We start from the raw sequence: 27,498 nt of genomic DNA on the forward strand, positions 1-27,498 counted from the left end.
TAAACCAAAAAGCAAAAATCATAAAGATCAGGGACGTTCTTACTAGAGTTTATACTAAAACTTTTTCATAAGTGACAAATTAAATATTATAATAAGAAAGCAATTAGCAAATATGGTCAATAGTGCAACCTCAGCTGGCAACTAACCTGCCACTAATATCATCATATGTCACTCTGTTTCTCATATACACACAGAAAAGATTTGAAGTTCAGTGCTCAAAATTTGCTCAGTAGAATGTGAAAATGTATAGATTACTAACACTTACATGCAGAAGTGCCAGCAAGGCAGCTAAGTGCTATTATGTAATAGCATATGGCATACCCCCAGATTCTGTATAGGTTGTCCAAAGTTAGGTGTGCAATTTGAGACACGGATCACTGATCTGTGTGCAAATTAATTAGCTAATTATTTGGTAAGAATCAATTATTAGTACTGGCAAGCATTTAATTGCCAGAATTTGAGAGTTACATGTGGATCTGTCCTATATCTTATTCTATAACATACGTGACTAAATATCATAGCATGTGGCCATGGGAGGAGCATGGGCGGGTCTGGGATATTCCCAAAAATTAGGCGCAATGTTATAGAATATCTGCATTTGCACACCTAACTGCCATCAGCTGTGGGTGAGCATTTATAGAGGCCTTTGGCAGGTGTACACGCTTGTGCTAAAAGTTAAACGTGAAATAGACACTAATCTATGTGCACTATTATGGAATATACATGATCTGCACCTAACTTAGGCATAGGTATTTAGGCCTGGATTCAGGTGGCCTACACGGGTGTGCCTAAATTTTGTACAGAAAGACCAAACTAAAATCACAGGTATAAAAAAAGCCAAATTCCTTTATTAAGACCCTACACGGTCCGTGTTTCGGCCAAAGAGGCCTTCTTCAGGGGTCTAAAACAAAACAAAAATACAACACATATATCATAAAAACATATATCATGCTTGATACAAAACATAATATGTAAAAGTAAGATAAAAATTATAGGACATTTGCATTGCCGCAAGCAATTTTTACGCATACATCATTAACACAGCTACCACACTACTTTTAAACTAAAATTTGTTTTTCTACCTTTGTTGTCTGACCATTTACTTTTTTCAACTGTGTTGTTCCCAGTCTCTGGTTTCTGCTTTCCTGTACATTTGTCAATTTTCTCTCCTCCTTTCCCTTTCAGCTTTCTTTAATATATTTTCTGTCTCTGTCCAGATTTAGGGTCTCTTTTACCATGCCACGCTAGCAATCCCAGCGCGGCAGTGCTGACAAAGCCAATTTGAATGGGTTCATCGACATTGCTGCACAAGAATCGCTAGCATGATTTGGTAAAAGAGGCCTTTAATTCTTTATTATCCAATCCTCAATTTTTCTCTTGTTACTGTATCTACCTACAGTTTGCCACCTCTTTCACTCACCCTGGTTCTCCTATTGCACTTCCTCTTATTCCCAGTCTCTAACACAATCCTCTCCTCCTCCAACCAGCATCTTCCCTCTCTTTTCCCTCTTCCTTCCAGCATCTGACTTTTTTATCCCCTGTTCCATCCAGTGTCTGCCATCTTTCTCTGCTCCCTTCCATCCAGCACCTGGACCCTTTCTCTTTCCTCCTTCCATCCAGCATCTGCTCCTTTCTCTCTCCACTTCCATCCAGCTTCTGCCCTTTAGTCCTCCCCACTTCCATTCAGCGTCTACCTCTCTGTTCTCCCCTGCTTCAGAAAACAGCAGCAGTGGCAGATGGAGCAGGTCTTGGTGTGCTAATTATTATTATTTTTTTTTTTATTTAAATTTTCCAATATATCACCACATAAAGTGAATATGCAATCGGCATTATTTAACATTAGGAAACAAAAATGATAAGTATATATCTTTACAGCCCATTTGTCCACAAGTTAAAGAAATTTGATTCCAAGATTAAGGAAATTAAAAAAGAAAAAAAAATACAAAACTTAATAATCAATAGATGCTTCCTCTGGTTCAGACCCCAGCCTGCTAAATTAGGGAAGGTTTACTATATTCACATCAACTCTTGCATCAATAAACTCTTTCAACTGTTTTGGATCTTCAAACTGAAAATGTTTACCCTCAAGCATCACATTACAAAAACAAGGAAATCACAAAACAAAATTTGCTCCCAATGCCACCACCCTGGGGCGAAGTTCCAAAAAGGCCCTTCGTCTCATCTGTGTAGGCCGTGAGAGATCTGGAAAGATACGGACCTTTGAGCCCAAAACAGATTTTCTAAGTGTCTCAACGAAAGCCGTAGTACGGCATTCCTATCAGGCTCCAACGCGAAAGTTGTAAGCAGAGTTAACCTCTGAGTAACTATTTCTAATGAGCTTTCTAGAAATGAGGTAAGATTCATTCCCTCCCCTATTACGGGGGGTTTACCATCACCACTCCAGTACTCCCGATGTAATAAGCCCATGTAATGGGAGGGAGTGAGTCCTTGTCCATTCCCAGGATGTCCACCAAATATTTTTTAACCATCTCCAAAGGAGAAATTAACGGCGATTTGGGAAAATTAAGAAACCTAAGGTTAAGTCTTTTAGTCTGATTTTCAAGGTATTCAAGTCGTTTATGTAGGAAATTGTTGTCTTTAACCAAAGCTGTTTCTATAGATCCCATTTCTTGAATTTTGATATCCACACGTTCCAATTTCTGGGTTTGCTGTGCAGTCACTTGTGCTTGAAGCAGGGCAGCCTCAGAAAGAACTTCAATATCAGAAGAATTCTGCTTTAAAGTAGTTTGCATAGAGGTTTGGATATTGTAAACCATGTCCCATAGTGACTCCAGCGTCACAATTGCTGGTCTAATCACTCCACTAGCCACATGAGGAGATTGAGATAGACTATCAGCCCGAGCTAACTTGGAAACAATAGCTTGAGGCAATACCTTTGAAGCCTGTTGTAGTAATGTTTCCTGAAGTTGAGAATCTATCTTCGTTGCTGCAGTCACACCCTCAGACAGGACCAGCTGAGCCACTTCGGCGTCTGTCTCTGTTTGAACACCCAGCAACTCTCTTCCAGGCTGGGGAGGTGCAATTCGCTCCACAGGGCTCAAGGAAGCCCCGTTTCCACTCTCAATCGACTCCGAAGGGCCGAGAGCTACAGTGGGGGTCTAAGTTCCCTGAGGACCCGGTTGCTGCCTGGGAAATTGCAGGGTTGTTTGTTTCATCGTCGAGGAGGTCACAGGAACCGAGGGAAATTCCTTTACCTTCCCCCTCTGCTTCCCCATGGTTAACAAGGCTACAGAGGCACCGAAAGAAACTCACAAACACAGCAGCCTCCAGGAGCAAACACAGGTGTGTCTATTCACAGCGCCATCTTGGAAAAACGGTGTGCTGATTACGCGGTGGGCCAAGACAGCTTTGCGTATTCTTACTGGAAGGTGTGCGGCACTGCAGCTGCGCAGCTTAGAGACCCCAGAAAGAGCAGAAGATACAAGGGAATCGGAGGTGAAAGAACAAAGTAGAAGATGGATGGGACTTGAGGAGGAGGAGGGGGAGGAGAACAGCAAATGATGCCTAGGACTTGGTGATTGAGTGAGAAAGTGTTGGGGGCAGAGCGAGGAATTATGGATGAGAGAGATAGAGAGGGAACTATGAGGGCATAATGAGCACCTGGAAATTGGTAGGTATGGATTCAGGGTGTCAGAATGAGTAAGGGGGTGAAATGGGGGGTAAGGGAAAGGGGATGACATATGAGGAAATGTTGAGAGACATAATGTAAATGCACTGGAGGACTGAAGAGAGGATGAGAGGCATTGAAAAGGGATGGGGGCACTGGGGAGGAGTACGAGAGGAAGGCAATGGGTCTTTTAAGGGATTGATTGAGGGTAGAAATGGGGTTAAAAAGATAGTGAAAAAGAGGTAATAAGAGATGGGTAGATAGATAGATAGACAGACAGACAGATAGACAGATAGAAGAATGGCTTGGAGGCAAGAGAAGGAAGGAGAGATAGCGATGGAGCTAGGGCTGGTGAGGGAATGAAAGGCAGTGGAGGGTAGGTGAGGGCTGAGAGGGTTAGTACAGAGAATGGAAATTGGGAACTAGGGTGTGGGTGAAAGAAAGGGGGTAGGAGACTGGGAGAGGAGAGAGACAGAAGGGACAATGAGAGTGCTGAACAGGGGATGAGAGGGAGATGGGAAAAGCCAGTAGGTAGATAAGAGGTGAAAAGAAGGAGACTAAGAAGAGGGTGAGAGAAAGGGAGAATAAGGATAATAAATGTAGAGGAAAAAAGTAAAAACAGAACAAAAAAAAAACATGAAAAGATCAGTGGCAGAGGTCAAGATGGCAGCAGTAAAGACATCATGAACAATTGCTCCTGGCTTCTATGGTAAATGTGCTGTTTTTCTGTGGCTCACCACCCCCCCCCCCCCCCAGCTTGTTATGGGAAAGAGGAGGGAGGTAGCCGCTCATATAGACCCTCCAAATCTGGCTGTTCTCCTATCGGGATTCCCAGTCCTCACTCTAGAGATTCAGCATTTCGTTTGGGCTTGGAACACCTCAGCATTCTACTGCACTAGAACATTCTTTTAGAAAAGCTGTGGAAGCGTTTTCCTTAATCCCGGAATAGAGGCTTGAACCACTGCAACCTGGAACTCTCAGCAATGTTGTGGAGTGCATCAGATCTGGCTGCAATGCTGTTTCTTCCCTGGTGTGGGTATCTGACTGTGCACCCTGAATTCAGAGCAAAGGGGCACATCAACTGGGCGTTGAAATTCCAGAGAGTTTTGCAGTAGAGCTGCCTCAGCCTCAGGTGGTGACATTGGAGTCCCTTTGGGAAGCCATCCAGGTACTCAATTCCTCGAAGTTAAAGTTATCTGGAAAATTTGTCTTGGATTTGTCATAAGAGGGCAGGGCGGGTTAGAAGGAAAGGCCCAGTGCAGGCCATGGCAATGCCTCAGTACGCTGCAAATAACAAGGTATAAACTAAGAGGGGAGGGGAGGGGAGAGGAGAGCCGCCAACGGTCTGGGAGGGAAGGAAGAGATGCCAGACCAGGTGTGTGGGCAGCAGAGGGAGAGAGGAAAGGTGGTTAATCATTAAGGGGTCCTTTTACTAAGCTGTGGCAAAAAGTGGCCTGTGGTAGTGTGGGCACATGTTTTGGGTGTGCGCTGGGCCAGTTTTACTGCGTCTGGGGAAAAAGGGCTTTTTTTCAATGGGCCGGGGAAAAAAGCCTGTGGTAAAACTGAAACCAGCAGATGCCTATTTACAACCTGAGCTCTTAACGCCACCCATTGATCTAGCGGTAAGGGCTCATAAAAAAATAATTTGTTCCAGTAGTAAGAGTGCACGCCAAATCTGGAATTACCACCGTGCGGGAGCGCGCTAGCCTGGTGGTAGTCTCATTTTAGAGCATGCTGCATGCACAAAGAGCCTACCACGCCTTTGTAAAAGGGTCCCTAAATGCGATTCATTTTTTAATCACAAATAATGATTAACACGTTAATCATATTGTTAATTGCATTTAACATCCAGCCCTAATAATATTATTTTTTTTCCTATTACTCATGTCACATTAGTTTTGCTGTGATTATATTACTTAAAATATTTTAAATAAAACAAAAATAATAAAAAAAGATCAGTGGCAGCCAGATGTAGAAAAAGAAAAGAAGAGGACAAGATGAGAGAGAAGAAATGGAAAGAAGAAGACTGACACGGTGATTCTCCTCTCTCCCCTGCCCTCTCCTCTCCCATGGCCAGCGATTCTCCTCTCTCCCCTGCCCTCCCCTCTCCCATGTCCAGCGATTCTCCTCTCTCCCCTGCCCTCCCCCATATCCAGCAATTCTCCTCTCTCCCCTGCCCTCCCCTCTCCCATGTCCAGTGATTCTCCTCTCTCCCCTGTCCAGCGATTCCCCTCTCTTCCCTGCCCTCCCCCATGCCCCACTTCCACTCCACTCTCTACCGAAGTCACAGTGGTGAACTGGCGGGCTGCGCAAGTAAAAGCAGCAAGCAGGCAGGCTCGACTCCGTCCTTCGCTTCCCTGCCCTCTCAGCATCCCGCCTGCCCTCGCGGAAAGGAAATGACATCAGAGGAAGGCGGGGCACAGAGAGGGCAGGGAAGCGAAGGACGGAGTCGAGCCTGCCTGCTTGCTGCTTTTACTATCGCTGCTCGCCAGTTCACTGCTGCAATTTTGGTAAATACTTGCAGGGGGCAGAACAGACCGTCGGGGAGCTGCCAGACCTAAAATAAAAGGTGCCGGTATGCTGTACCGGCACAAAAAAAGCACTGGTCTTAGGTATCCTGAAGTCCAGCTTCATTAACTCACACCTGCTAGCATTCATAGTGACTGCTCCTAGCAGGCTCACTTCAATACTTCACTTGTAATCTGTATACCTTCCATGTGGACTCTACTCCAAATACTGCAATCACAAGTTAGGTAAATACTGCAAAATATAAACCTCCTACCTTGACTTGTCTGTCAACACTATGGTCACAGGTTATGATTCTCTTAAGGAACTCTTTCCTCCTTAACATCTTCCCTGGGCCTCCCTGATTTGTACTGCTCGGGGGATTTTAGCTCCCTCCTGACCTGAGCCCTGCCCCTCTGACTCAGGCGGGGCTTAGGTCTGAACAATCTGTGACACTACAGATTGTTTTAGTTTCCCATTAGGAGGTATATTGATGATCTAGGGCCCAATGTAATATTTATATCATTGTCTTTTCAAAGGTGGGATAGGTCTACTATGCAGGGGCGTAGCCAGACAACGGATTTTGGGTGGGCCTAGGCAAGAAGTGGGTGGGCACCAAGTGTTCTCCCCCCCCCCCCCCCCCCCAACCACCACCCAAAAAATATCTCAGCAGGTGAGAAAACGCTTTTTTCCATCTTGGCAGTCTGCAGCATAGTAACATCATGCTTAGTACTTGACAGTATTAATTGGCAATCTTTTGTCTGATTTTTATTGTTATTTAAAGATACCCGATCTACTACAATCTCTTTTGCAACCTCACTATCAGGATACTCTATCTTCCCTGTTATGGTGATATCTTTGAAAGATACCTTATCCCGAACCATGCTCTTTTGAGCGACTGTCGGCCTTCCCCCCATTTCTAGTTTAAAAACTGCTCTATCTCCTTCTTAAACGCCGATGCCAGCAGCCTGGTCCCACTCTGGTTAAGATGGAGCCCATCCTTTCGGAATAGGCTCCCCCTTCCCCAGAATGTTGCCCAGTTCCTAACAAATCTAAAGCCCTCCTCCCTGCACCATCGTCTCATCCACGCATTGAGACTCTGGAGCTCTGCCTGTCTCTTGGGCCCTGCGCGTGGCACAGGTAGCATTTCAGAAAATGCTACCCTGGAGGATCTGGATTTCAGCTTTCTACCTAAGAGCCTAAATTTTGCTTCCAGAACCTCTCTCCCACATTTTCCTATGTCATTAGTACCCACATGTACCAAGACAGCCGTCTCCTCCCCAGCACTATATAAAATCCTATCTAGGTGACGCGTGAGGTCCGCCACCTTCGCACCAGGCAGGCAAGTCACCAGGCGATCCTCACGTCCACCAGCCACCCAGCTATCTATATGCCTAATGATCGAATCACCAAGTACAACAGCTGTCCTAACCTTTCCCTCCCGGGCAACATTTGGAGATATATCCTCGGTGCGAAAGGATAATACATCCCCTGGTGGGCAGGTCCTGGCTACAGGAGTACTTCCTACTTCACTAGGGTGATGCTCTCCTTCTAGGAGACCTCCCTCCTCCAAGGTAGCACAGGGGCTACCTGACTGGAGGTGGGACTTCTCTACAACATCCCTGTAGGTCTCCTCTATGTACCTCTCTGTCTCCCTCAGCTCCATCAAGTCTGCTACTCTAGCCTCAAGAGAACGGACACGTTCTCTGAGAGCTAGGAGCTCTTTGCATCGGGCACACACATATGACACCTCACCAATTGGGAGATAATCATACATGTGACACTCAATGCAAAAGACTGGATAGCACCCCTCTCGCTGCTGGACTGCTGACTCCATCTTAGTGTTTTTTGAGTTTTTCCGTAATTTAAAACTTGCTAAAGTATTAAGGATATCAGCCTATCACTAACTTACAGTTCCTCCTTTAAACCCCAATCTTCAAGTTCCGAAAGCACAAGCAAAATTTGTTCACTTACCAGAGAAATATCCTCTTCTCCCAGAACTTATTAGAAGGAAAGCTTGAGCAGAGGCCCCGAGTGGATCGGAACGGACCTGGGAGTCACTCCGGTGAAGGCTCCGAGGATATGCAGATGAGCTGCAAGTCCTCCACGGCACCTGAGAAGGCAACCGGTGGGAGAGCTGGGCACCTCTCAACCAAGAAAAGGCTTACCAGGGGTTAGGCCGAAGCCAGCATTCCTCCCCCTGAGGGTCACCTGATCCTGGCTAAGAAGTACCTGGTAGCTCTGGGTAGGTGGAGCGAAAGCCCTGGGTAACTGTGGCGAAGGCCCTGGGAAGGTCGGGGTGGATTTGGGAGTCACCCCGGATGCAGCTGTGAGGATATGCAGAACGCTGCAAGTCCTCCACAGCACCTGGTAGGAGCACTGTGCACCTTGAGCAGAGGCCCCGAGTGGATCGGAACGGACCTGGGAGTCACTCCGGCGAAGGCTCCGAGGATATGCAGATGAGCTGCAAGTCCTCCACGGCACCTGAGAAGGCAACCGGTGGGAGAGCTGGGCACCTCTCAACCAAGAAAAGGCTTACCAGGGGTTAGGCCGAAGCCAGCATTCCTCCCCCTGAGGGTCACCTGATCCTGGCTAAGAAGTACCTGGTAGCTCTGGGTAGGTGGAGCGAAAGCCCTGGGTAACTGTGGCGAAGGCCCTGGGAAGGCCGGGGTGGATTTGGGAGTCACCCCGGATGCAGCTGTGAGGATATGCAGAACGCTGCAAGTCCTCCACAGCACCTGGTAGGAGCACTGTGCACCTTGAGCAGAGGCCCCGAGTGGATCGGAACGGACCTGGGAGTCACTCCGGCGAAGGCTCCGAGGATATGCAGATGAGCTGCAAGTCCTCCACGGCACCTGAGAAGGCAACCGGTGGGAGAGCTGGGCACCTCTCAACCAAGAAAAGGCTTACCAGGGGTTAGGCCGAAGCCAGCATTCCTCCCCCTGAGGGTCACCTGATCCTGGCTAAGAAGTACCTGGTAGCTCTGGGTAGGTGGAGCGAAAGCCCTGGGTAACTGTGGCGAAGGCCCTGGGAAGGTCGGGGTGGATTTGGGAGTCACCCCGGATGCAGCTGTGAGGATATGCAGAACGCTGCAAGTCCTCCACAGCACCTGGTAGGAGCACTGTGCACCTTGAGCAGAGGCCCCGAGTGGATCGGAACGGACCTGGGAGTCACTCCGGCGAAGGCTCCGAGGATATGCAGATGAGCTGCAAGTCCTCCACGGCACCTGAGAAGGCAACCGGTGGGAGAGCTGGGCACCTCTCAACCAAGAAAAGGCTTACCAGGGGTTAGGCCGAAGCCAGCATTCCTCCCCCTGAGGGTCACCTGATCCTGGCTAAGAAGTTCAGAAATCATAGCCATAAGTACAGACAGTTATTCAAACATTATCACGTGCACACAGGCACCCATACACACACTGCAAAAGTAAACAAAAACTTCTACAGAGTACATCCAAAACTTAATTTTTATTTCCTCATTTCCATCTTCCAAAATTCTAGACAGCAGATATAAAGATCAGCAGGACCCAAAGCAGTCCAAAAAAAGTAAAGTCAGTGGAGGAGACACTCATGTCCTGCCCATGCCCCACCCCCATCTCTACCCCCTCGAAAATGCATGTGATGCCACTTACACTCACCCTTATAGATTAGTGTTTAAGACAAGTGCATGCATAAATGACAATTCAAGTTTCAAGTTTATTTCAATTTACTAATCTGCCAGCTTAGGAAACCATCTAGGAGACTTACAATATCATTAAATACAGAGAAAATAATAGAATATGTACATAGACAATCAGAGAGTGAGGAAAAGGGGAGGAACTCCATTAAGAAAAAAGGAGAAGGAATAAACAATAGGGATGCTCCATCTCTACCTGTTTTCAAATCTATGCTGAAAACCCACCTTTTCACCACTGCTTTTGGCTCCTAACCACTACTCAATTCCCCTATCCTTGTTCCTTCTCACCCAGTACTTTCCTCGCCCTTAATTGTCTTGCCTGTCTGTATTTTTAGATTGTAAGCTCTATCGAGCAGGGACTGTCTCTCTGTGTCAGGTGTTCAGCGCTGTGTGCGACTGTAGCGCTATACAAATGTTAATAATAATAATTATTCAGAATGGAAGTGGGATGCTTTGCATGTGGTACTTAACTGTAGGTGCATAGTTATAGACTTGCCCTTGAAATTCTGTCCCAGTACCTATAGATGATAGAGATTGATGAGGTTTTATGACACGGCACATGACATTGATTAATGCCAGGATATTTTGGGGCCCTGTTACTAAGCCGCATTAGGCTGTACGCGTGTGCAGCACACGCCCAAATGAGACTACCACAAGGTCAGCATACCCTTCTGGTGGTAACTTCAGATTTGACACGCGCCCATAACGTGTAGATGAATTATTTATTTCCTCCTACATGCGCCGGTTCCAGCGTTAATCTGCACTTGGTGCACACCGACCAGTCACCGCGTGTGTACCGCGTGAGCCTTTACTGCTAGATCAATGGGTGGCGTTAAGGGTTCATGCCATTTTTGGGGGGGCGCGCTGGTTTTTTACCGCAGGCTCTTTTCCCATCCCATTTTTTTAAAGCCCTTTTTTGTAGATGTGGTAAAAACTGGCCTGGCGCACGACCAATACACGCGCCTACACTACCGCAGGCCACTTTTTACCGTGGCTTAGTAAAAGGGCCCCTTTGTTTGCAATCAAAAGTGAGACCCCCAACAGTAGCCCTTTCCTTTGATGTGAGCACATAGAGTGGTCACACTTGTTTAAGGCTATGGAATGAATTGGTTTCTGGGCTAAGTTCTTAAGATGGTTTGCACTCTTTACACAACCCCATAGGAATATGTAAATGTAAACAGGGAATGCCCTTAGCTGATAAGATTTTATCATGGTACCCAGCGAGGGTCTTTGGTATCCCCACAGCTAATTTAATATTGCTATTGAATCAATGGTGTTTGAATTAGGCAGGATCTCAAGATCCAAGGGGTTAAGTCTGCATAGCTGAAGCAAAAACTATCCATTCATGCAGATGAAATCATGGACTTTATTACAATGGATTTGGTTCCCCAGCATTTAACTGGCCAAATCTGCAATGCATCATCTTAATATTCATACAATGAAGATAGATTTAACCACCTACCCTATTAAATGGAATGGGGAAGCCATAAAGTAGTTGGTAGTGTGGTTTCACCGCTCTCTCCTCAACACCACAGAAAGAAATACACAAAATTATCTACAGTAAAGGAATAAATAGGTTGCTGATTGACTTTTTACCTAACTTGATGGTAGAGGCTAGAAACAAATATGGTTGTGGCTCCAAACCATTATTCAGTTTTTAATATGCTGCAATTACCATTCCTAGAAAAGTTTATAATTAGGTAGTGCAATGTCTGATTAAATATCTATGGAAAAACAGGACCCCTTATGTAACAGTGAGCAAGTCTGAGTTAAACAAAACATTTTGGGCTGAGATTTCTCAATTTTCACCTGTACCATTCTGCATTTGTACTGAGGTTGGGTGCCTTACGGTCCTCTACATCACAGTAGAATGACCATCCAAACTGGCTACTGTTCCAAGAATTCTGGGCTTCTTATGTCATTTATTTTGGTCCAGGTATGTGATGAAATAGTGTCCACTGCCAAACAATGGAGTCCTTTTTCAGTAAATTGGCACTATGGGATGACTCTAATTCTGAAAGAACCAATTCACTGGAGGCCATGCCAAGACAGAGGTACCTGGCTGCTAGGACAGCTGATAAATGGTGAATCAAGGGGTCCTTTTACTAAGGTGCGCTAGCAGATTTAGGGCTCTGCTTACTAAGGTGCGCTAACATTTTTAGCGTGTGTTAAAAATGAGCGCGCTGATGCTAGAGACATCCATATATTCCTATGGGTGTCTCTAGTCTTAGCACGCGTTAATTTTTAGTATGCACTAAAAATGCTAGTGCGCCTATAGCGCAGCTTAGTAAACAAGGCCCTTAGTGTGCACTAAATGATAAGGCACCCATAGGAATATAGCGGATGTCTTATCATTTAGCGCAGGCTAAACAGTGCACCTTAGTAAAAGGACCCTCACATGACTATTTTCAGAAGGGCACTTTGTTCTTTGGTAAAAACAGAAAGGAGGTTCAATAATGTATAAATGTTCAGGATTCATCTTAAAAACAGTTTAACTTGAAAAAATTAATAGATCACATTTTATCACAAACAACCCAGTGAAACTAAAAATTTGTGAAGTATCTTAAAAACAAACAAACAAAAAAAGAAAGTGAAATGAATTAATTCCAGATATCAGTATTGGGAAGGTTTTTTTGCAAATGATGAAGTGAAGAGCATTTGATCAAGTTAGCTCTTTGAGGCTTTTTCCTTCCTTTTATGAATATCTTGATATCCGTAATATTTTCACGCTGTAGATCCTTTGGCACTGCTTTATTCTAGCGAATATATAATTCCACACCCAAATTTTTTTGTTGTTCTAGTTAAATTCCAGAAAAATTCATTTGTAAAAGCTTTTCTTTGAACATATTGATATATTAGACATCCTGCATAATCATTTTACTTGACAAATAGATTTTAAAGAGTACAATTCCAAAAGCTCTTAACTATATAATCTGAATCACGACATACTTACTAACTTTACTTGCAGTAACTGACACATTGTACTGGGCTGTACTTTCTCTGTCCAACAGTTCATTGGTCGCAATTGTTCCTTCAGTTGCATCAATTGCAAAATATTTGTTGGCTTCGTTGTTCCAGTCAATCCAGTACCTGCATATGAAATGTATCAGTAAGTCCAAAAGATTTTAGCTAATAGTCAAACCAACAATTTTCCCCGATTCTGAGGATTTCAAGTGAGTGCTGAGAATAAAGTCTGTTTCAAAGCATGTACTTAGGGGCCTTTTTACTAAGACACGTAGGTGCCTACGTGCGCCAAATTAAAACGACTGCCAGGCTACCGCATGCCCTGGGCAGTAGTTCTAATTTTTATGTACATCCAAAATGCGTGGCAAAAAATAATTTCTATTTTCTACCGCATGGCGCTAACTGGGCGGTAATCAGCAGTGTACGTGCGCTGACGATTACCGCCTGAACGTGTGAGACCTCACCGCTAAATCAATGGGTGGCGGTAAGGTCTCAGGCCCAAAATGGGCGCGTGCTGATTTTTATTTTGCCGCACGTCCATTTTCGCATGTCCAAGACACGCGCCTATACCAGCACAGGCCATTTTCCAGCATACCTTAGTAAAAGGGCCCCTTAATTATGTCAAAATAAATGTAATTATAAAAGGGAATGATCAAACTACCTATATATGTGCAAATAGAATACAACATTTTTCTCACCGGTACGTATATTTATAGTAAAATTAAGTTTACAGCTTTGCTTTGATTATTGATATGCAAGTTATTTTTCTTCCCTGACTCAACATGCCTCTGGGATGTACAGTAGGTAAAACCACACAACTTGTGGGACACCCATACATTTCACTCCCATTGCAGGTGAGAAATTTTTAAAAAATGATCCATGAAGGTAAAAAGCATTTAATTCAGAGAAAGTGTCTTTTGAAACTGCTCTTACCAGGATGGGAGCAAATATTCAACATGTTTCACAAATAATTTGCTTCTTCAAGAGTTACAGTCAACTTGATAAACATATATCATATATGGGCCAACATTACAAGCAAATAGGACCCTTATTTTAGGAGTCCTAGTTGCAATTTAAATGCATAAATACCAGCATTTACACATGTACATTAATGCTGGAACTCAATTTTAGAAAACCAAGATTTATACATATGTATCTGCAATAAGTACATATGGCAAGGAGGCAAGATATACATATACATATACCCCATTTCAGAAGGAGAACATTTATGATCACCATAAACATAGGGGAGAGACTGTTGAAGAATTATTTGTTTGAGCTAGTTTTTGCATAAAATGTTTGTACGTTTGGGTAGCTTGCCAGGTACCCTTGACCTGGATTGGCCACTGTCGGGGACAGGATGTTGGGCTCAATGGACCTTTGGTCTTTTCCCAATATGGCATTACTTATGTACTTATATCCTTGGACTGATGATAGACAGGGAGTATTTTGGCACTGAGGTGACTGGATCTATGACCATTTGAGTTTTGTTTATACTGGATGGGTTTTGTTTTGTATTGACTATCATGTTTTTATTATTATGTGTGTGTGTGTGGTTTTGTAATCTGCCTTGTACAAAGGTGGACTATAAGTAATTAATCTAATCTAATCTAACCATGGTCATCGGGATTTCCAGCTATTCAATACTGGGCATTATTCTGCTTTTGTAAAAGTGCATGTTTTGGGCCATGCTGTACAAGAGAGATTAAGGGAGGTCCACTTCCATAATCCCCTAGTATCCGTCCCCCTAAAATTGATAGTGCTAAATGATTGTGGGCTCTATACTTAATTGGGAATACTTAGATGTGCAGGCTTCCAAAATGGCACACATGCATGTCTTCATGCCGACTTATTTCTATGTTCTGAAATACCAACTTACATGTGTAAATTTTGAGTGGAGGAGTAAGCTAGTGGTTAGTGCAGCAGCCGTTGATCCTGGGGAACTGGGTTCAATTCCCACTGCAGCTCCTCGTGACTCTGGGCAAGTCACTTAACCCTCCATTGCCCCAGGTACAAATAAGTACCTGTATATACTATGTAAAGCGCTTTGAATGTAGTTGCAAAAAAAAAAAAAACACAGAAAGGCGGTATATCAAGTCCCATTTCCCTTTCCTTAAATGCTGACATGTAGGTTTCCCAATTTCCTCCACACAGTGGCGTAGGAAGGGGGGGTGGTACGCCCCGGGTGCACGCCGCTGGGGGGGGGGGGGGGTCCGCTCCGTTGGTTCCTTGCTCCCTCTGCCCGGAACAGGTTACTTCCTGTTCCGGGGCAGAGAGAGCAAGGAACCAATGGAGCCGACGCAGCTCCCAGCGACGTGGACTCGGGGGCGGATCGGCCCTCTCGCCCGCCTCTCGCTTTTAAATCAATTAAAAATGCGCTCCGGGGGGAGGGTGCGCGCCGAGGGGGGGCGCTGTGCTGCACCCGGGGGGGGGGGGCGCAGCGGCGACCCACCCCGGGTGTCAGCCGCCCTTGCTACAGCACTGCCTCCACAAATGTTTTAGACATTGACAATTGTAAAATGGTTGCTCAGTCCCATGAAAATGGTGAATTCCTGCATATATTTTAGAAAAGGCTCTATGTCAGCAGATCATTTTCTAAAATATTGCCAGAATTTGACATGCTATCATCTCGGCATTCTGACTGGCAGGAGTATGGTGATACACGAGTGCATGCTTATAAATTCTGGTCATGGGTATCATGGCTTCCCACCACACATGCCACAGCTTGCACATATACATGGTATAGCACACAACTAGGAGGACATGAATTTATTCTATGGAAGCAGTTTCATTCTTTTTTTATGGTTGTAACAAAGGTAAGTTGCAAGACATTTATGGGACAATATTAAAAAAGGATTTGCATTGATAAATGGGTATTTATCTGGGAAATAAAGCTTTGAAAATTCCCTCATCAATGCAATTTAACAGTTCACATATTTTACCAATGTGAAAAAGAGAGTGGGGATAAATTGAGCAGTGAAAATACACATGCAGACTTATTTTCAAAACCTATGCACATAATTTTGCCATTGCTTTATGCCCCTGTTTCCAGGGAAGTGCAAAAGTATGAGGGGGCCTGTACGCACTAGATAGATTTAAAAAAGGAAACAGTGAAGAATTACACCCTGAAACTGTGTCTGCAGTGCCATTGCCCATTTCAAACTCTCCCTCTCCCATGGCAATTTTCAAACTGCACACAAGGGTTGCAAGCTAATTTTCAGTCTAATCCTGCAGGCAATATTATGGGGGTCTTTAACGAAGCGGCGGTATGACAAACATGAGCTTCCCGCTCGCTAATCCAGAACCACTCCTGGGCTACTGCAACAGCCCAGTGATAGTTCCCACCTCCAGCGCACACCACTTCTGGCGCTACAAAAATATGGTGTTTACCCAGCGGTAATCAGGCAGTGCCGCGTGATGCCCGGTTAGTGCCGGGTTAGTACAGGAGCCCTTACCGTCACTTCCCCTCCAAAATGGCATTGCGGCAAGTAGTTCACTTGCCGCACTGCCATTTCTTTTTTAAAAAAGACAGCCTTTTACCCGCTGTGGTAAAAGGGGGCTTCAGCGCGCATCAAAAACACGCGCTGATTCCAACACAGGCCCCATTTTACTGCAGCTTGGTAAGGACCCCTATATGCCTTGATCCCCTCATCTTCCTCTGTGGCCCCTGATGACTGATTGATCTGGTTCCTGTGCATTTTCTAAAATAGTTTTTACATTTCATGTATGTAGCCTAGTCCAGATCCAGGCATGATGTTGAAACATGGCAATGTTGGTTTTTAATTGATTTATGTCTTTTAAAATCATGTGTTTATGGTTTCCTACACATCGATTGTTATATGAATCTATACTTAATTATGTTTGTATTAGTTCTTTCATATGGACTTTTAGGGGGTATCTTACTTAGGCGCGCTGGCGTTTTTAGTGTGCGCTAAAAATAGGCACGGCTAAAGCTAAAGACGCCCATAGGAATAAGTGGAGGGGCATAATTGAACGAAAACATCTATCTCCATGGGCGTTTATCTCCGAGAACGGGTCCGTGAAGGGGCGGACCGAACCGTATGTTCGAAAAAAAATAGACGTCCATGTTTTATTCGACAATTTGTGAGCTGGGCGTTTTTGTTTTTCAGTGATAATGGAAAATGAAAGCGCCCAGCTCAAAAACGAATAAATCCAAGGCATTTGTTCGTGGGATGGGCCAGGAGTCGTAGTGCACTGGTCCCCCTCACATGCCAGGACACCAACCGGGCACCCTAGGGGGCACTTTTACAAAAACAAAAAAAAAAGGTAAAAGAGCTCCCAGGTGCATAGCACCCTTCCCTTGTGTGTTGAGCCCCCCAAATCCCCCTCAAAACCCACTGCCCACAAGTCTACACCATTACTATAGCCCTAAGGGATGAAGGGGGGCACCTACATGTGGGTACAGTGGGTTTGGGGGGGTTGGACGACTAATAAGCATTAAGCAGCACAATTGTAACAGGTAGGGGGGGGTGGGCCTGGGTCCACCTGCCTGAAGTCCACTGCACCCCCTAACAACTGCTGCCAGGGAGGTGGGTATGACATTTGAGGGTGAAAATAAAAAGTTGTGAAACATCATTTTTTGTGGTGGGAGGGGGTTAGTGACCACTGGGGGAGTCAGGGGAGGTCATCCCCGATTCCCTCTGGGGGTAATCTGGTCATTTAGGGCACTTTTTGGGGCCTTATTCGTGAAAAAACAGGGTCCAGGAAAAGTGCCCTAAATTCTAGCTACAAACGCATACTTTTTTTCCATTATCGGCGAAAGGCGCCCATCTCTCCTCGGCCGATAACCACGCCCCAGTTCCACCTTCGCCACGCCTCCGACACGCCCCCGTCAACTTTGTACGCTTCCGCGATGGAGTGCGGTTGAAAACGTCCAAAATCGGCTTTCCATTATACCGATTTATTCGTTTTTGTGACATAAACGTCTATCTCCCGATTTGGGTCGAAATCTAGATGTTTTTCTCTTTCAATTATAAGGTGGATAGGCATCTTTAGCATTTAGCATGCACCTAGTTTTAGCGCGCGCTAAAAATACCAGAGCGCCTAAGTAAAAGACCCCCTTACTTTATTTTGCAGCTATTTATAAGTTCTGTTTGAGGTCTCTGCTCTTTTGGTTTTTGGAGTTTAATGTTAAACAGTTTACATAACGTTCACATATTATTTTTGCTACACACATACTAATGTAAAGAAAAAAATCATATAAAATCCATTCTTTGAAAAATCATTACATTTTCAAGGATAAAGTGGATAAATAAAAAAAGTATATTTTTCTGAAACCTTAAGCTCTGCTCTGGAATTTTAATGCACAAATAGCTCAGGTCAATGTGCTGAGAACACTAGGATTCCCATTTGTCTTTGTCACTATCAATTTCTACCACCCTTTCAACTAATGACCTTCCTCACATATGTCTACTAGAACAAGGAATATTGCTGCTCCTAAGTCTCAGACTTCTCAGTACTATGATTATTGCTACTACTACTTATCATTTCTATAGTGCTACTAGACATACGCAGCGCTGTACACTTGAACATGAAGAGACAGTCCCTGCTCGACAGAGCTTACCATCTAATTAGGACAGACAAACAGAACAAACAAGAGATAATTTCAAATAACATTTAGTCTAACAATGATTCAAGGACACTAATTTCTTTATTATCGTTTACATATTGTTGTTTTAAATGTTGTTTACTATTTTACTTTTATTTATTACCACATTTGTATCCCACCTTTCTACAGATATGTGTAAGCCACATTGAGCCTGCAGTTTGTGGGAAATTACTACTACTTAACATTTCTAGAGCGCTACCAGGGTTACGCAGCGCTGTACAATTTAACAAAGAGAGACAGTCCCTGCTCAAAGAGCCTACAATCTAATAGACAAGTGAACGGTCGGTCCGATAGGGGCAGTCAAATTGGGGCAGTCTGGATTCACTGAACGGTAAGGGTTAGGTGCCGAACGCAGCATTGAAGAGGTGGGCTTTAAGCAAAGACTTGAAGATGGGCAGGGAGGGGGCTTGGCGTAAGGGTTCAGGAAGGTTGTTCCAAGCATAGGGTGAGGCAAGGGATATAAATGTATTAAGCACTATAGAAATGATTTATAGTAGCAGTAGTAGTAATAGTAAATAAATAAATAGAATATTAAAGTAAGGATGATAAAATAAGGGTTCTGAACAAGTGAATAAGAGCTAGGAGTTAAAAGCAGCGTAAAAAGGTGGGTTTTTAGCTTAGATTTGAAGACGGCCAGAGATGGAGCTTGACGTACCGGCTCAGGAAGTCTATTCCAGGCATATGGTGCAGCAAGATAAAAGGAACGGAGTCTGGAGTTAGCGGTGGAGGAGAAGGGTACAGATAAGAAAGATTTACCCAGTGAATGGAGTTCCCAGGGAGGAATGTAGGGAGAGATGAGAGTGGAGAGGTACTGAGGAGCTGCAGAGTGAATTATTTATTTATTGCATTTGTACCCCACATTATCCCACCTTTTTGAAGGCTCAATGTGGCTTACAGAGTAGGGTTATGCTAAAGTCAGTACATGATTAAAATACAGTTGATCATGGGCTGAGGTAAACAAGGAGTTAGCTAAAGTCAGTACATGATTAAAAGATAGTTGATCATGAGCTGAGGTAAACAAGGCGTTAGATGGACAGATGTTGGGTAGATTATGTGAAGTCAATAAGAGGAGTTTGAACTGTACGTGGAAACGGATAGGAAGCCAGTGAAGTGACTTGAGGAGAGGGCTAATATGAGCATAACGACACTGGCGGGAATATTAGTCGTGCAGCAGAATTTTGAACAGATTGAAGAGGAGAGAGATGGCTAAGTGGGATACCTGTGAGAAGCAAGTTGCAATAGTCTAAGCGAGAGGTGATAAGAGTGTGGATGAGGGTTCTGGTAGTGTGCTCAGAAAGGAAAGGGCAAATTTTGCTGATATTATAGAGAAAGAAACGAAAGGTTTTAGCAGTCTGCTGAATATGTGCAGAGAAGGAGAGGGAGGAGTCTAAGATGACCCCACGGTTACGAGCTGATAACAGAGGAAGGATGAGAGTGTTACCCACAGAAATAGAGAATGGGGGAAGAGGAGAGCTGGGTTTTGGGGGAAAGATAAGAAGCCCAGTCTTGGTCATGTTTAGTTTCAGATGGCGCTGAAACATCCAGTCAGCAATGTCAGACAGGCAGACTGATACTTTGACCTGGATTTCGGCTGAGATTTCTGGTGTGGAGAGGTAGATCTGGGAGTCATCAGCATAAAGATGATACTGAAAACCATGGGATGAGATCAGAGTACCAAGGGATGAAGTATAGATGGAGAAAAGATGAGGTCCCAGGACAGATCCCTGAGGTACACCAACTGACAGTGGGATAGAAGTAGAGGAGAATCCACTAGAGTATACACTAAAGGTACGCTGGGAGAGATAAGAAGAAAACCAGGAAAGAACAGAGCCCTGAAATCCAAGTGAGGACAGCATATTGAGTAGGCTGTGATCAGCAGTGTCAAAAGCAGCAGATAGATCGAGAAGGATGAGGATAGAATAGAGACCTTTGGATCTGGCCAGGGACAGATCATTGGAGACTTTAGCAAGCGCTGTTTCAGTTGAATGAAGGGGGAGAAAGCCAGATTGAAGTGGATCAAGAATAGCTTGAGATGAAAGAAAGTCAAGGCAACGGTGGTGAACAGCACGTTCAAGTATCTTAGATAGGAAAGGGAGCAGGGAGATGGAGCGATAGTTGGAAGGACAGGTAGGGTCCAATGAAGGTTTTTTGAGGAGTGGTATAACTATAGCATGTTTGAAGGCATCAGAAACAGTTGCAGTGGAAAGTGAAAGATTGAGGATATGACAGATAAAAGGGATGATATTAGGAGAGATAGTGCTAAGTAGATGGGAGGGAATAGGATCAGAGGAACAGATAGTTTCAAGGAGGAAAGAAAATGTGCAGTTTGCTCTTCAGTGATTTCAGAAAAGGAAGAAAAGGAGGCAGGGGTTTCCAGTTGAGAGAATGGACTAAGGGAAGGAGAAGTGGAGGTGACCTGGTTGAGAATTCAAGTTTAATCTTGTGAACCTTATCATGAAAGTACTCAGTCAGAGTCTGGGGAGAAAGTGAAGGGGGAGTTGGAGGTGAAGGCACTTTGAGGAGAGAGTTCAGTGTGGCAAAGAGACGTTGAGGGTTTGAGCCAAGAGAATTTGTCAACTGGATGTAATAGTCCTGTTTGGCAAGTAAAAGAGCAGACTGGAAGGAGGTCAGCAAGAATTTGAAATGTATGAAATCAGCATGGGCACGGGATTTCAGCCAAAGGCGTTCGGCAGAGCGGGCACAGGAACGTAGGTAGCGGATTCTAGAGGTCAACCAAGGCTGGGGTGTGGTACATTTTACAGAATGGGGAATGGGAGGAGCGAGAGTATCCAGAGCAGAGGATCGAATAGTATTATAGGAAGAGACAGCCTCATTGACAGACTTGGATAGCATAGTGGTAGAAAAGAGATTTGAAACACTGGAGGACAGAGTAGAAGGGTCAATGGCCTGAAGATTCCTAAATGTGTTGGTTAAGATTGGAAGGGACTGGGGAGGAGGGTGTTTAAGTGTGAAAGTTATCAGATGATGGTCAGAGAGGGGAAGAGTTGAGGCACAGAAACTGGAGAGTGAGCAGTTTGAGAAGAGGATAAGATCAAGACAGTGGGCATTCTGGTGAGTGGGGGCAGTGGAGCACAGTTGAAGATTGAAAGAGGATGATAAAGCAAGAATCTGAGAAGCATAAGAGTCAGAGGGATCATTAGCATGAATGTTAAAATCCAAAATAATGAGGGAAGGAGATGAAGGTTCAAGAAAGAACGAAAGCCAGGCATCAAAGTCAGTGAGAAAGGAAGAAAGGGACTTATCAGGGGGTCAATAAATGACTGTTACTCGGAGAGGCAGAGGAGCAAATAGACGGATGGCATGGACTTTGAAGGAAGAAAAACAGGAGACTGAGGTGGAAGAAGAGGTTGAAATCTACAAGAGGGTGAAAGTAGTAGCCCAACACCACCTCCGCAGCCAACTGGGCGAGGATCCCTTTTACTGCAGCAGGTAAAAGGCCGTTTTATAAATTATTATTAAAGAAGTGGCAGTGAGGCAAGTGAACCACTTGCTGTGCGGCCATTTTGGGGAACAGCACTTACTGCCACCCATTGAGGTGGAGGTAAAGGCTCCTGCGCTAACCCAGAAGTAACCAGGCAGCGCATGGCACTGCTTAATTACTGCCAGGTAAACACCGGAGCTACAAAAATAAAAATAGTTTTGTAGTGCCGAAAATGGCGTGCTTTCGGGGTGGGAACTACCACTAGGCTGCAGCGGTAGCCCAGTGGTATTTCAGGTTTAGCGAGCAGTAAGCCCGCATTGGGCTTACCACCGCTTACTAAAAGATCTCCAAATTTGTGCATGTAATTTATAGTGCCATTTATAGAATTTGGGGGTAAATGTACAGCCTTTTATAAAATATATATAGAACCATGAAAAATATATGTGTATTTGGCAGCAAGCAAAGCAGAGAAAGCTATTTTAGAAAAAAATAAACAAAAAAAGAACATAATAAGAGCAGCACCATGCTGGGATTTTGTTTGTGTAAGCACTGGCGATCAGTTTGCAAACTACATGTCTAAGTGCCACCACATCTACATCTAACTGGCAGAGTTCTCCAAGCGGCACATATGAGAGTCAACTGAGGAGATGAGTACTGAAACTAAAAATGATGAAATCTTAGGGTAGTTTTTAACTCTAGGGAGCTAAGCACTAATTACCCCTCAAGCTATCCTTCCATGCTCTGCCTGCGACCAGCCCTGGTTGCAGCCTTGCAAATATCCTCTATGGAGTCTGATCTCAAGCGGGCTACTGACGCAGCCATGGCTCTCACATTGTGAGCCATGACATGACCCTCAAGAGTCATCCCAGCCTGGGCATAAGCAAAAGAGATGCAATCTGCTGTCCAATTTGAAAGTGTGCATTTGCCAGTGGCCACCCCCGAGCTGTTGGGGGCCAAAAAAACAAAGAAAAAAAAGCTGGGTGGACTGGCTAAGGGCTTGAGTCTGCTCACTTGCAGTCTAAAGTATGCAGTACACTTTTTCCAGGATGGACATGAGGGAAAAATGTTGGCAGAAAAATTGACTGGTTAAGAAGGAACTTCTACACTACCTTAGGAAGGAACTAAGGGTGCATGCAGAGGATTACTCTGTTATGATGAAATTTAGTATATACAGTGGATAAGCTAACAGGGCCTGGAGTTCATTGACTCTGCACACTGAAATGACTGCCATCAGAAACACAATTTTCCAGGTCAAAAACTTCAGATGACAGGAATTCAGATGCTCAAAAGGAACTTTCATCAGCTGGGTGAGGAATATGTTGAGACCCCATGACACAGTGGGAAGTTTGATAAGGGGCTTTGTTAGCAAGAAACCTCTCTAAAAACAAACAACTAAAGGGTGTACAGAGATGGACTCACCTCCTATATGGTGATGGTATGTGCCAATTGTACTGAGATGAAGGGAAATGGGGACTTGGGACTAACTTACTAACCAACCAACTAACTAACTAACTAACTAACTAACTAACTAACTAACTAACCCTTACAGAGTGAGTTTTCAAACCAGACAGAGAGGTGTGAGAGATACTCAAGCAGTTTTTGTATAGGGCAAGAGGGCCTTGCCCTCACACTAGACGGAAAACCTCCTCCACTTAAAAGAGTAATACCTTTTAGTGGAATACTTCCTGAAAGCCAGCAAGACACTCTCAGGCAATACCAGGGTTTTGAATTCTATGCTCTCAACATCCAAGCCGTGAGGGCTAGGGATTAAAGGTTAGGATGCAGAAGGGAACCCTTGTTCTGCGTGATGAGGGTCGGAAAACAATGCAATCTGAATTGACATCAGAGACCTCCAAATGGATCTTGGGAGGACAATTCCAGAAGAAGAGGGAATCAGATTTGCCGCAGCCAGTAAGGAGCAATCAGAATCATGGTGCTCTGATCTTGCATGAGTTTCAGCAAAATCTTCCCTGTGAGAAGTATGGGAGGATATGCATACAAAAGACCCTACCCCCAATGTAGGAGAAAGGCATCTTATTAGTCTGCTGTGTGATCCGAGCCTGGAGCAGAACTTAGGGACTTTGTTGTTGAGATGAATGGCGAAAAGATCCACTAAGGGGATGCTCCACTTTCAGAAGATCTTGCAGGCTACACTCATGTTTAGATAGAACTCATGCAATTGCAATATCCTGTTCAATCTCTCTTCCAGGCAGTTGTTCTTGTGAGGTAGGCAAGTGGCACTGAAGTCCATATCATAAGGTAGAGCCCACTGCCACATGCCCACCATTTCCTGACACAAGGGGTAGGATCCCGTAACCCCTGCTTGTTGAGACAGAACATCACAATCTGGTTGTCTGTTTGAATGAGAACAATTTGATTCTGGAGTCAATCTCTGAAAGCATTTAGATCATTCCAAATAGCCGTGAGCTCGAGGAGATTGGTGTGGAACTGAACCTCCTGAGCAGACTACTGGCTCCGAGTGTGAAGCCCATCTACATGAGTTCTCCAACCTAGGTTGGATGCATCCTTTGTCAACAGCTGCTGAGGCAGTGGAATTTGGAATGGAATCCTAGAGTTAAATTTGACCGAATTGTCCACTAGAGAAGGGCATGGGCCAGTTCTGGTGGTATGTGAATAGCATCCAATAGGTTTCCTGTTGTCTGAGATCACTGGAAATCTAAGGGCCACTCTCAAGTGCAGCCGTGCCATGGGAGCGACATGCACAGTGGAATCTCAACCTTTGCTCAGCTGAAACCAGATAACTGCTGCGGACCTGCGAGGCAAGTGTTACTAAGGTATCCGCTCTTGCTTGATGAAGGAAAGCCCGAGCCTGCATTGTATTTAGCAGGTCTGCTATACTTCAATTGATGAATTGGGTGTGGGTGGGACTTGGGGCAATTGATGAGAAATCCTAGCAGCTCCAACACTTGAATAGTCATCCTCATTGAATCCTTGGCTCCTTCCTGAGATGTCCTCTTGACTAACCAATCATCCAGGTAGGGAAACATACACTCCCAGTCTGAGTAAATATGCTGTGACTACCACCAGATACCTCCCTGCCCATCTTCAAATCTCTGCTTAAAGCCCACCTCTTCAATGTCGCCTTCGGCACCTAACCTCTACACCTCTACCCAGGAAATCTAGACTGCCCAACTTGATATTTTCGTTCTTTAGATTGTAAACTCATTTGAGCAGGGACCGTCCTTTGTTTATTTTGTACAGCGCTGCGTAACCCTAGTAGCACTCTAGAAATGTTAAGTAGTAGTAGTAGTATTAGTATTTCTTGAAAACTCAGGGTGCAGACGCCAGGCAAAAGGCAGAATACAATACTGGTAGTGGCATTTCCCCACTCGACATCTGAGATACTTCTTGTGACTTGGAAGTATGGAAATGTGGGTATAGGCATCCTTCAAGTCCAGAGAGCATAGCCAGTTGTTTTCCTGAATTAGAAGAAGAAGGGTGCCTAGGGATAGCATCCTGAACTTTTCTTTGACTAGGAATTTGTTCAGGGCCCTCAGGTCTAGCATGGACCAGTATCATCCCATTTGTTTTGGTCACAAGGAAGTACCTGGAATATAATTCCTTCCCTTCTTCCCCTTTATGGTATGGGTTCGACTGCTTGGGCCTATAGAAGGGTGGAGATTTTCTCTGTAAGTACCTGATTGTGCTGAGAGCTGATAAGACACTCCCAGGCAAATTGGAGATCTCTGATGTCAATTCAGTGCATACCCAAGGCAGACTATTTGAAGAACCCACTGGTAGGAGGTTTAAAGGGGCCATCTGTGTTGGTAAAAAAATGAGTCTCCCTCTGACCGGAAGGTTGTCCGGGACATATACTTTTTGTGTAGCTATGCTCTGCTGGAGCCAGTCAAAAGCCTGTGTTCTGCTTTGACTGGGGAGCCTGCTGGGAATTCTGAGGATGGGGCTGGTGAGACTTGGGATGCTGGACCTGAGTTGCCTAAGTGGCACAAGCAGGAGGGAGGAATCTATGCCTTTGAGAGTAGTAGGAAGCCAACTAGACCAGGTGAAAATCTTCTTGCTGAAGAAGAAGGAGATGGAATATGCTGAGAGAGAGTATGGATAGTAGTATCCGTATGTTTCTTTATGAGGTGAGCGACCTCCTCACTTTCTCTCCAAATAAGTTGTTCCCTCAGCATGGCATGTCCTAAAACCTTTCTTGAACCTTTGGTTCCCAGTCAGAGACACACAGCCATGAGAGTCCGTGTGTCCCCATACCCATTCCAGAGAGTCTGGACACAACATTAAAGCATCATAGGCATCCCTGGCCAGATAAAGCCTACACTCCATCAGCTTGTTGGCCAGCTGGCAAAGCTCTGCAGCCTGCTTTGAAGGGAAAGTCCACCAGAGTCAGTGCACTATTCATTAGAGACTCCAAGTAAAGGCTCGTGTAAAGCAGGTAGGACCCGATGCGGACAACAAGCATTCAGGCCTAAACATTTTTCCTCCCAAACAAATCCGAAGTCTTAGCCTCCCATCCTAGGGGTACTGAATCATGAGGTTGAGAACTCATGGCCCATTTGAGAGCGGATTTGACCACCATGGAGTTGTGTGGCAACTGTGCCTTCTCGAATCTGGGAGCCTTCTGGATACAATACTGCACATCCACCTTCTTAGGTGCAACTTGCACTGTGAGAGGGGACTCTCGGTTCCTCAACAGTTCATCCTTAAAAATAGGCTGCAGTGGAAATGCGACCCCTTCCTTTGGTTGGAGACTTATAGCCCAGAACAGACATCTCCCTCACAAAGCTGGTGAAAGAGAGTGGCTCTGGTGAAGATTTTCATCTCTCTAGAGGAGAGAAATCAGATGGAATTCCATATGACTCCTACTCCGAGAAGTAATATGAATCTTCATCTGACTCCCATAAGCGATCCCAGTCAGACTCTTCACCATACTCAGGTGCAGGTGAATGAGTCTGTACTAGCTTCGGCCTAGTGGAACGATGTCCATGCTCTGAGGAACTTCAAGGTGCTGACCTAACCTTAGACTCTGGGGAAGAGTCGTCCCCCAATGTCAAAGGTGGCACTGCCTGCCTGGATATCGACGTTGAAACCCGGTGAGGTGCAGGCTTCAAAGATCTGGGCACTGGCACTGATGGAGTCTCGTCAAGGGTCTGGGCAGTTCAGTTGGTGGTGCAAGCAACTGCACCAGCTCTTCTCAGAGCCTACTGTGGAACTGATCATCAAAGGTGGGCATCAGCAAAAGGCATGGGAGCCGGGCAGAGGCAGTCTGAGAAGATGTCAGTGCCAAACTAGTGGCAGGGACTGGGCTATTCAGTGACGAACACTGGCACCTCTTCCAAGGAGGGGGAGCACTCCTCCCAGCACCAGTGCTTCTCATGTATAGGAGGTTCTGATGTCCCAGTGCTCCTGGCACCATGCGTCGAGGAGTTCCCCTGATGCATAGAGCCTCGATTCCCCAATGATGAGGACGCTGCTGCAACTGTACGGGTCCTCTGTCTGGCCCTATGCTGACTGATCCCGAGGCTTGCTACCAGCGCCCAGTGTCAAGGCAGGTGGAGACCCACTCGATGCCAGTGCACTCCTAGTGGATACTGAAGTTGGAGCAGCCATGGAGGTCGATGCTGCTGGTGCCGAAGTCGATGGCCCGGCCTTCAAGGAGCCAAAAAGATGTTCCAT

General features: G+C 45.0%; 1 protein-coding gene across 1 annotated transcript in view; it reads right to left on the reverse strand.

The window, feature by feature from the left end:
• The window catches only part of LOC115472878 (cadherin-12-like), a 491,174-nt gene that overhangs the window by 111,436 nt on the left and 352,240 nt on the right, over positions 1-27,498 (reverse strand). The window contains 1 exon segment of the mRNA XM_030207367.1: positions 12,759-12,895. Within this exon segment, the coding sequence (XP_030063227.1) occupies positions 12,759-12,895 (137 nt within the window).

This window comes from Microcaecilia unicolor, chromosome 1 (assembly GCF_901765095.1).
Source record: "Microcaecilia unicolor chromosome 1, aMicUni1.1, whole genome shotgun sequence".
Classification (NCBI taxonomy): domain Eukaryota; kingdom Metazoa; phylum Chordata; class Amphibia; order Gymnophiona; family Siphonopidae; genus Microcaecilia; species Microcaecilia unicolor.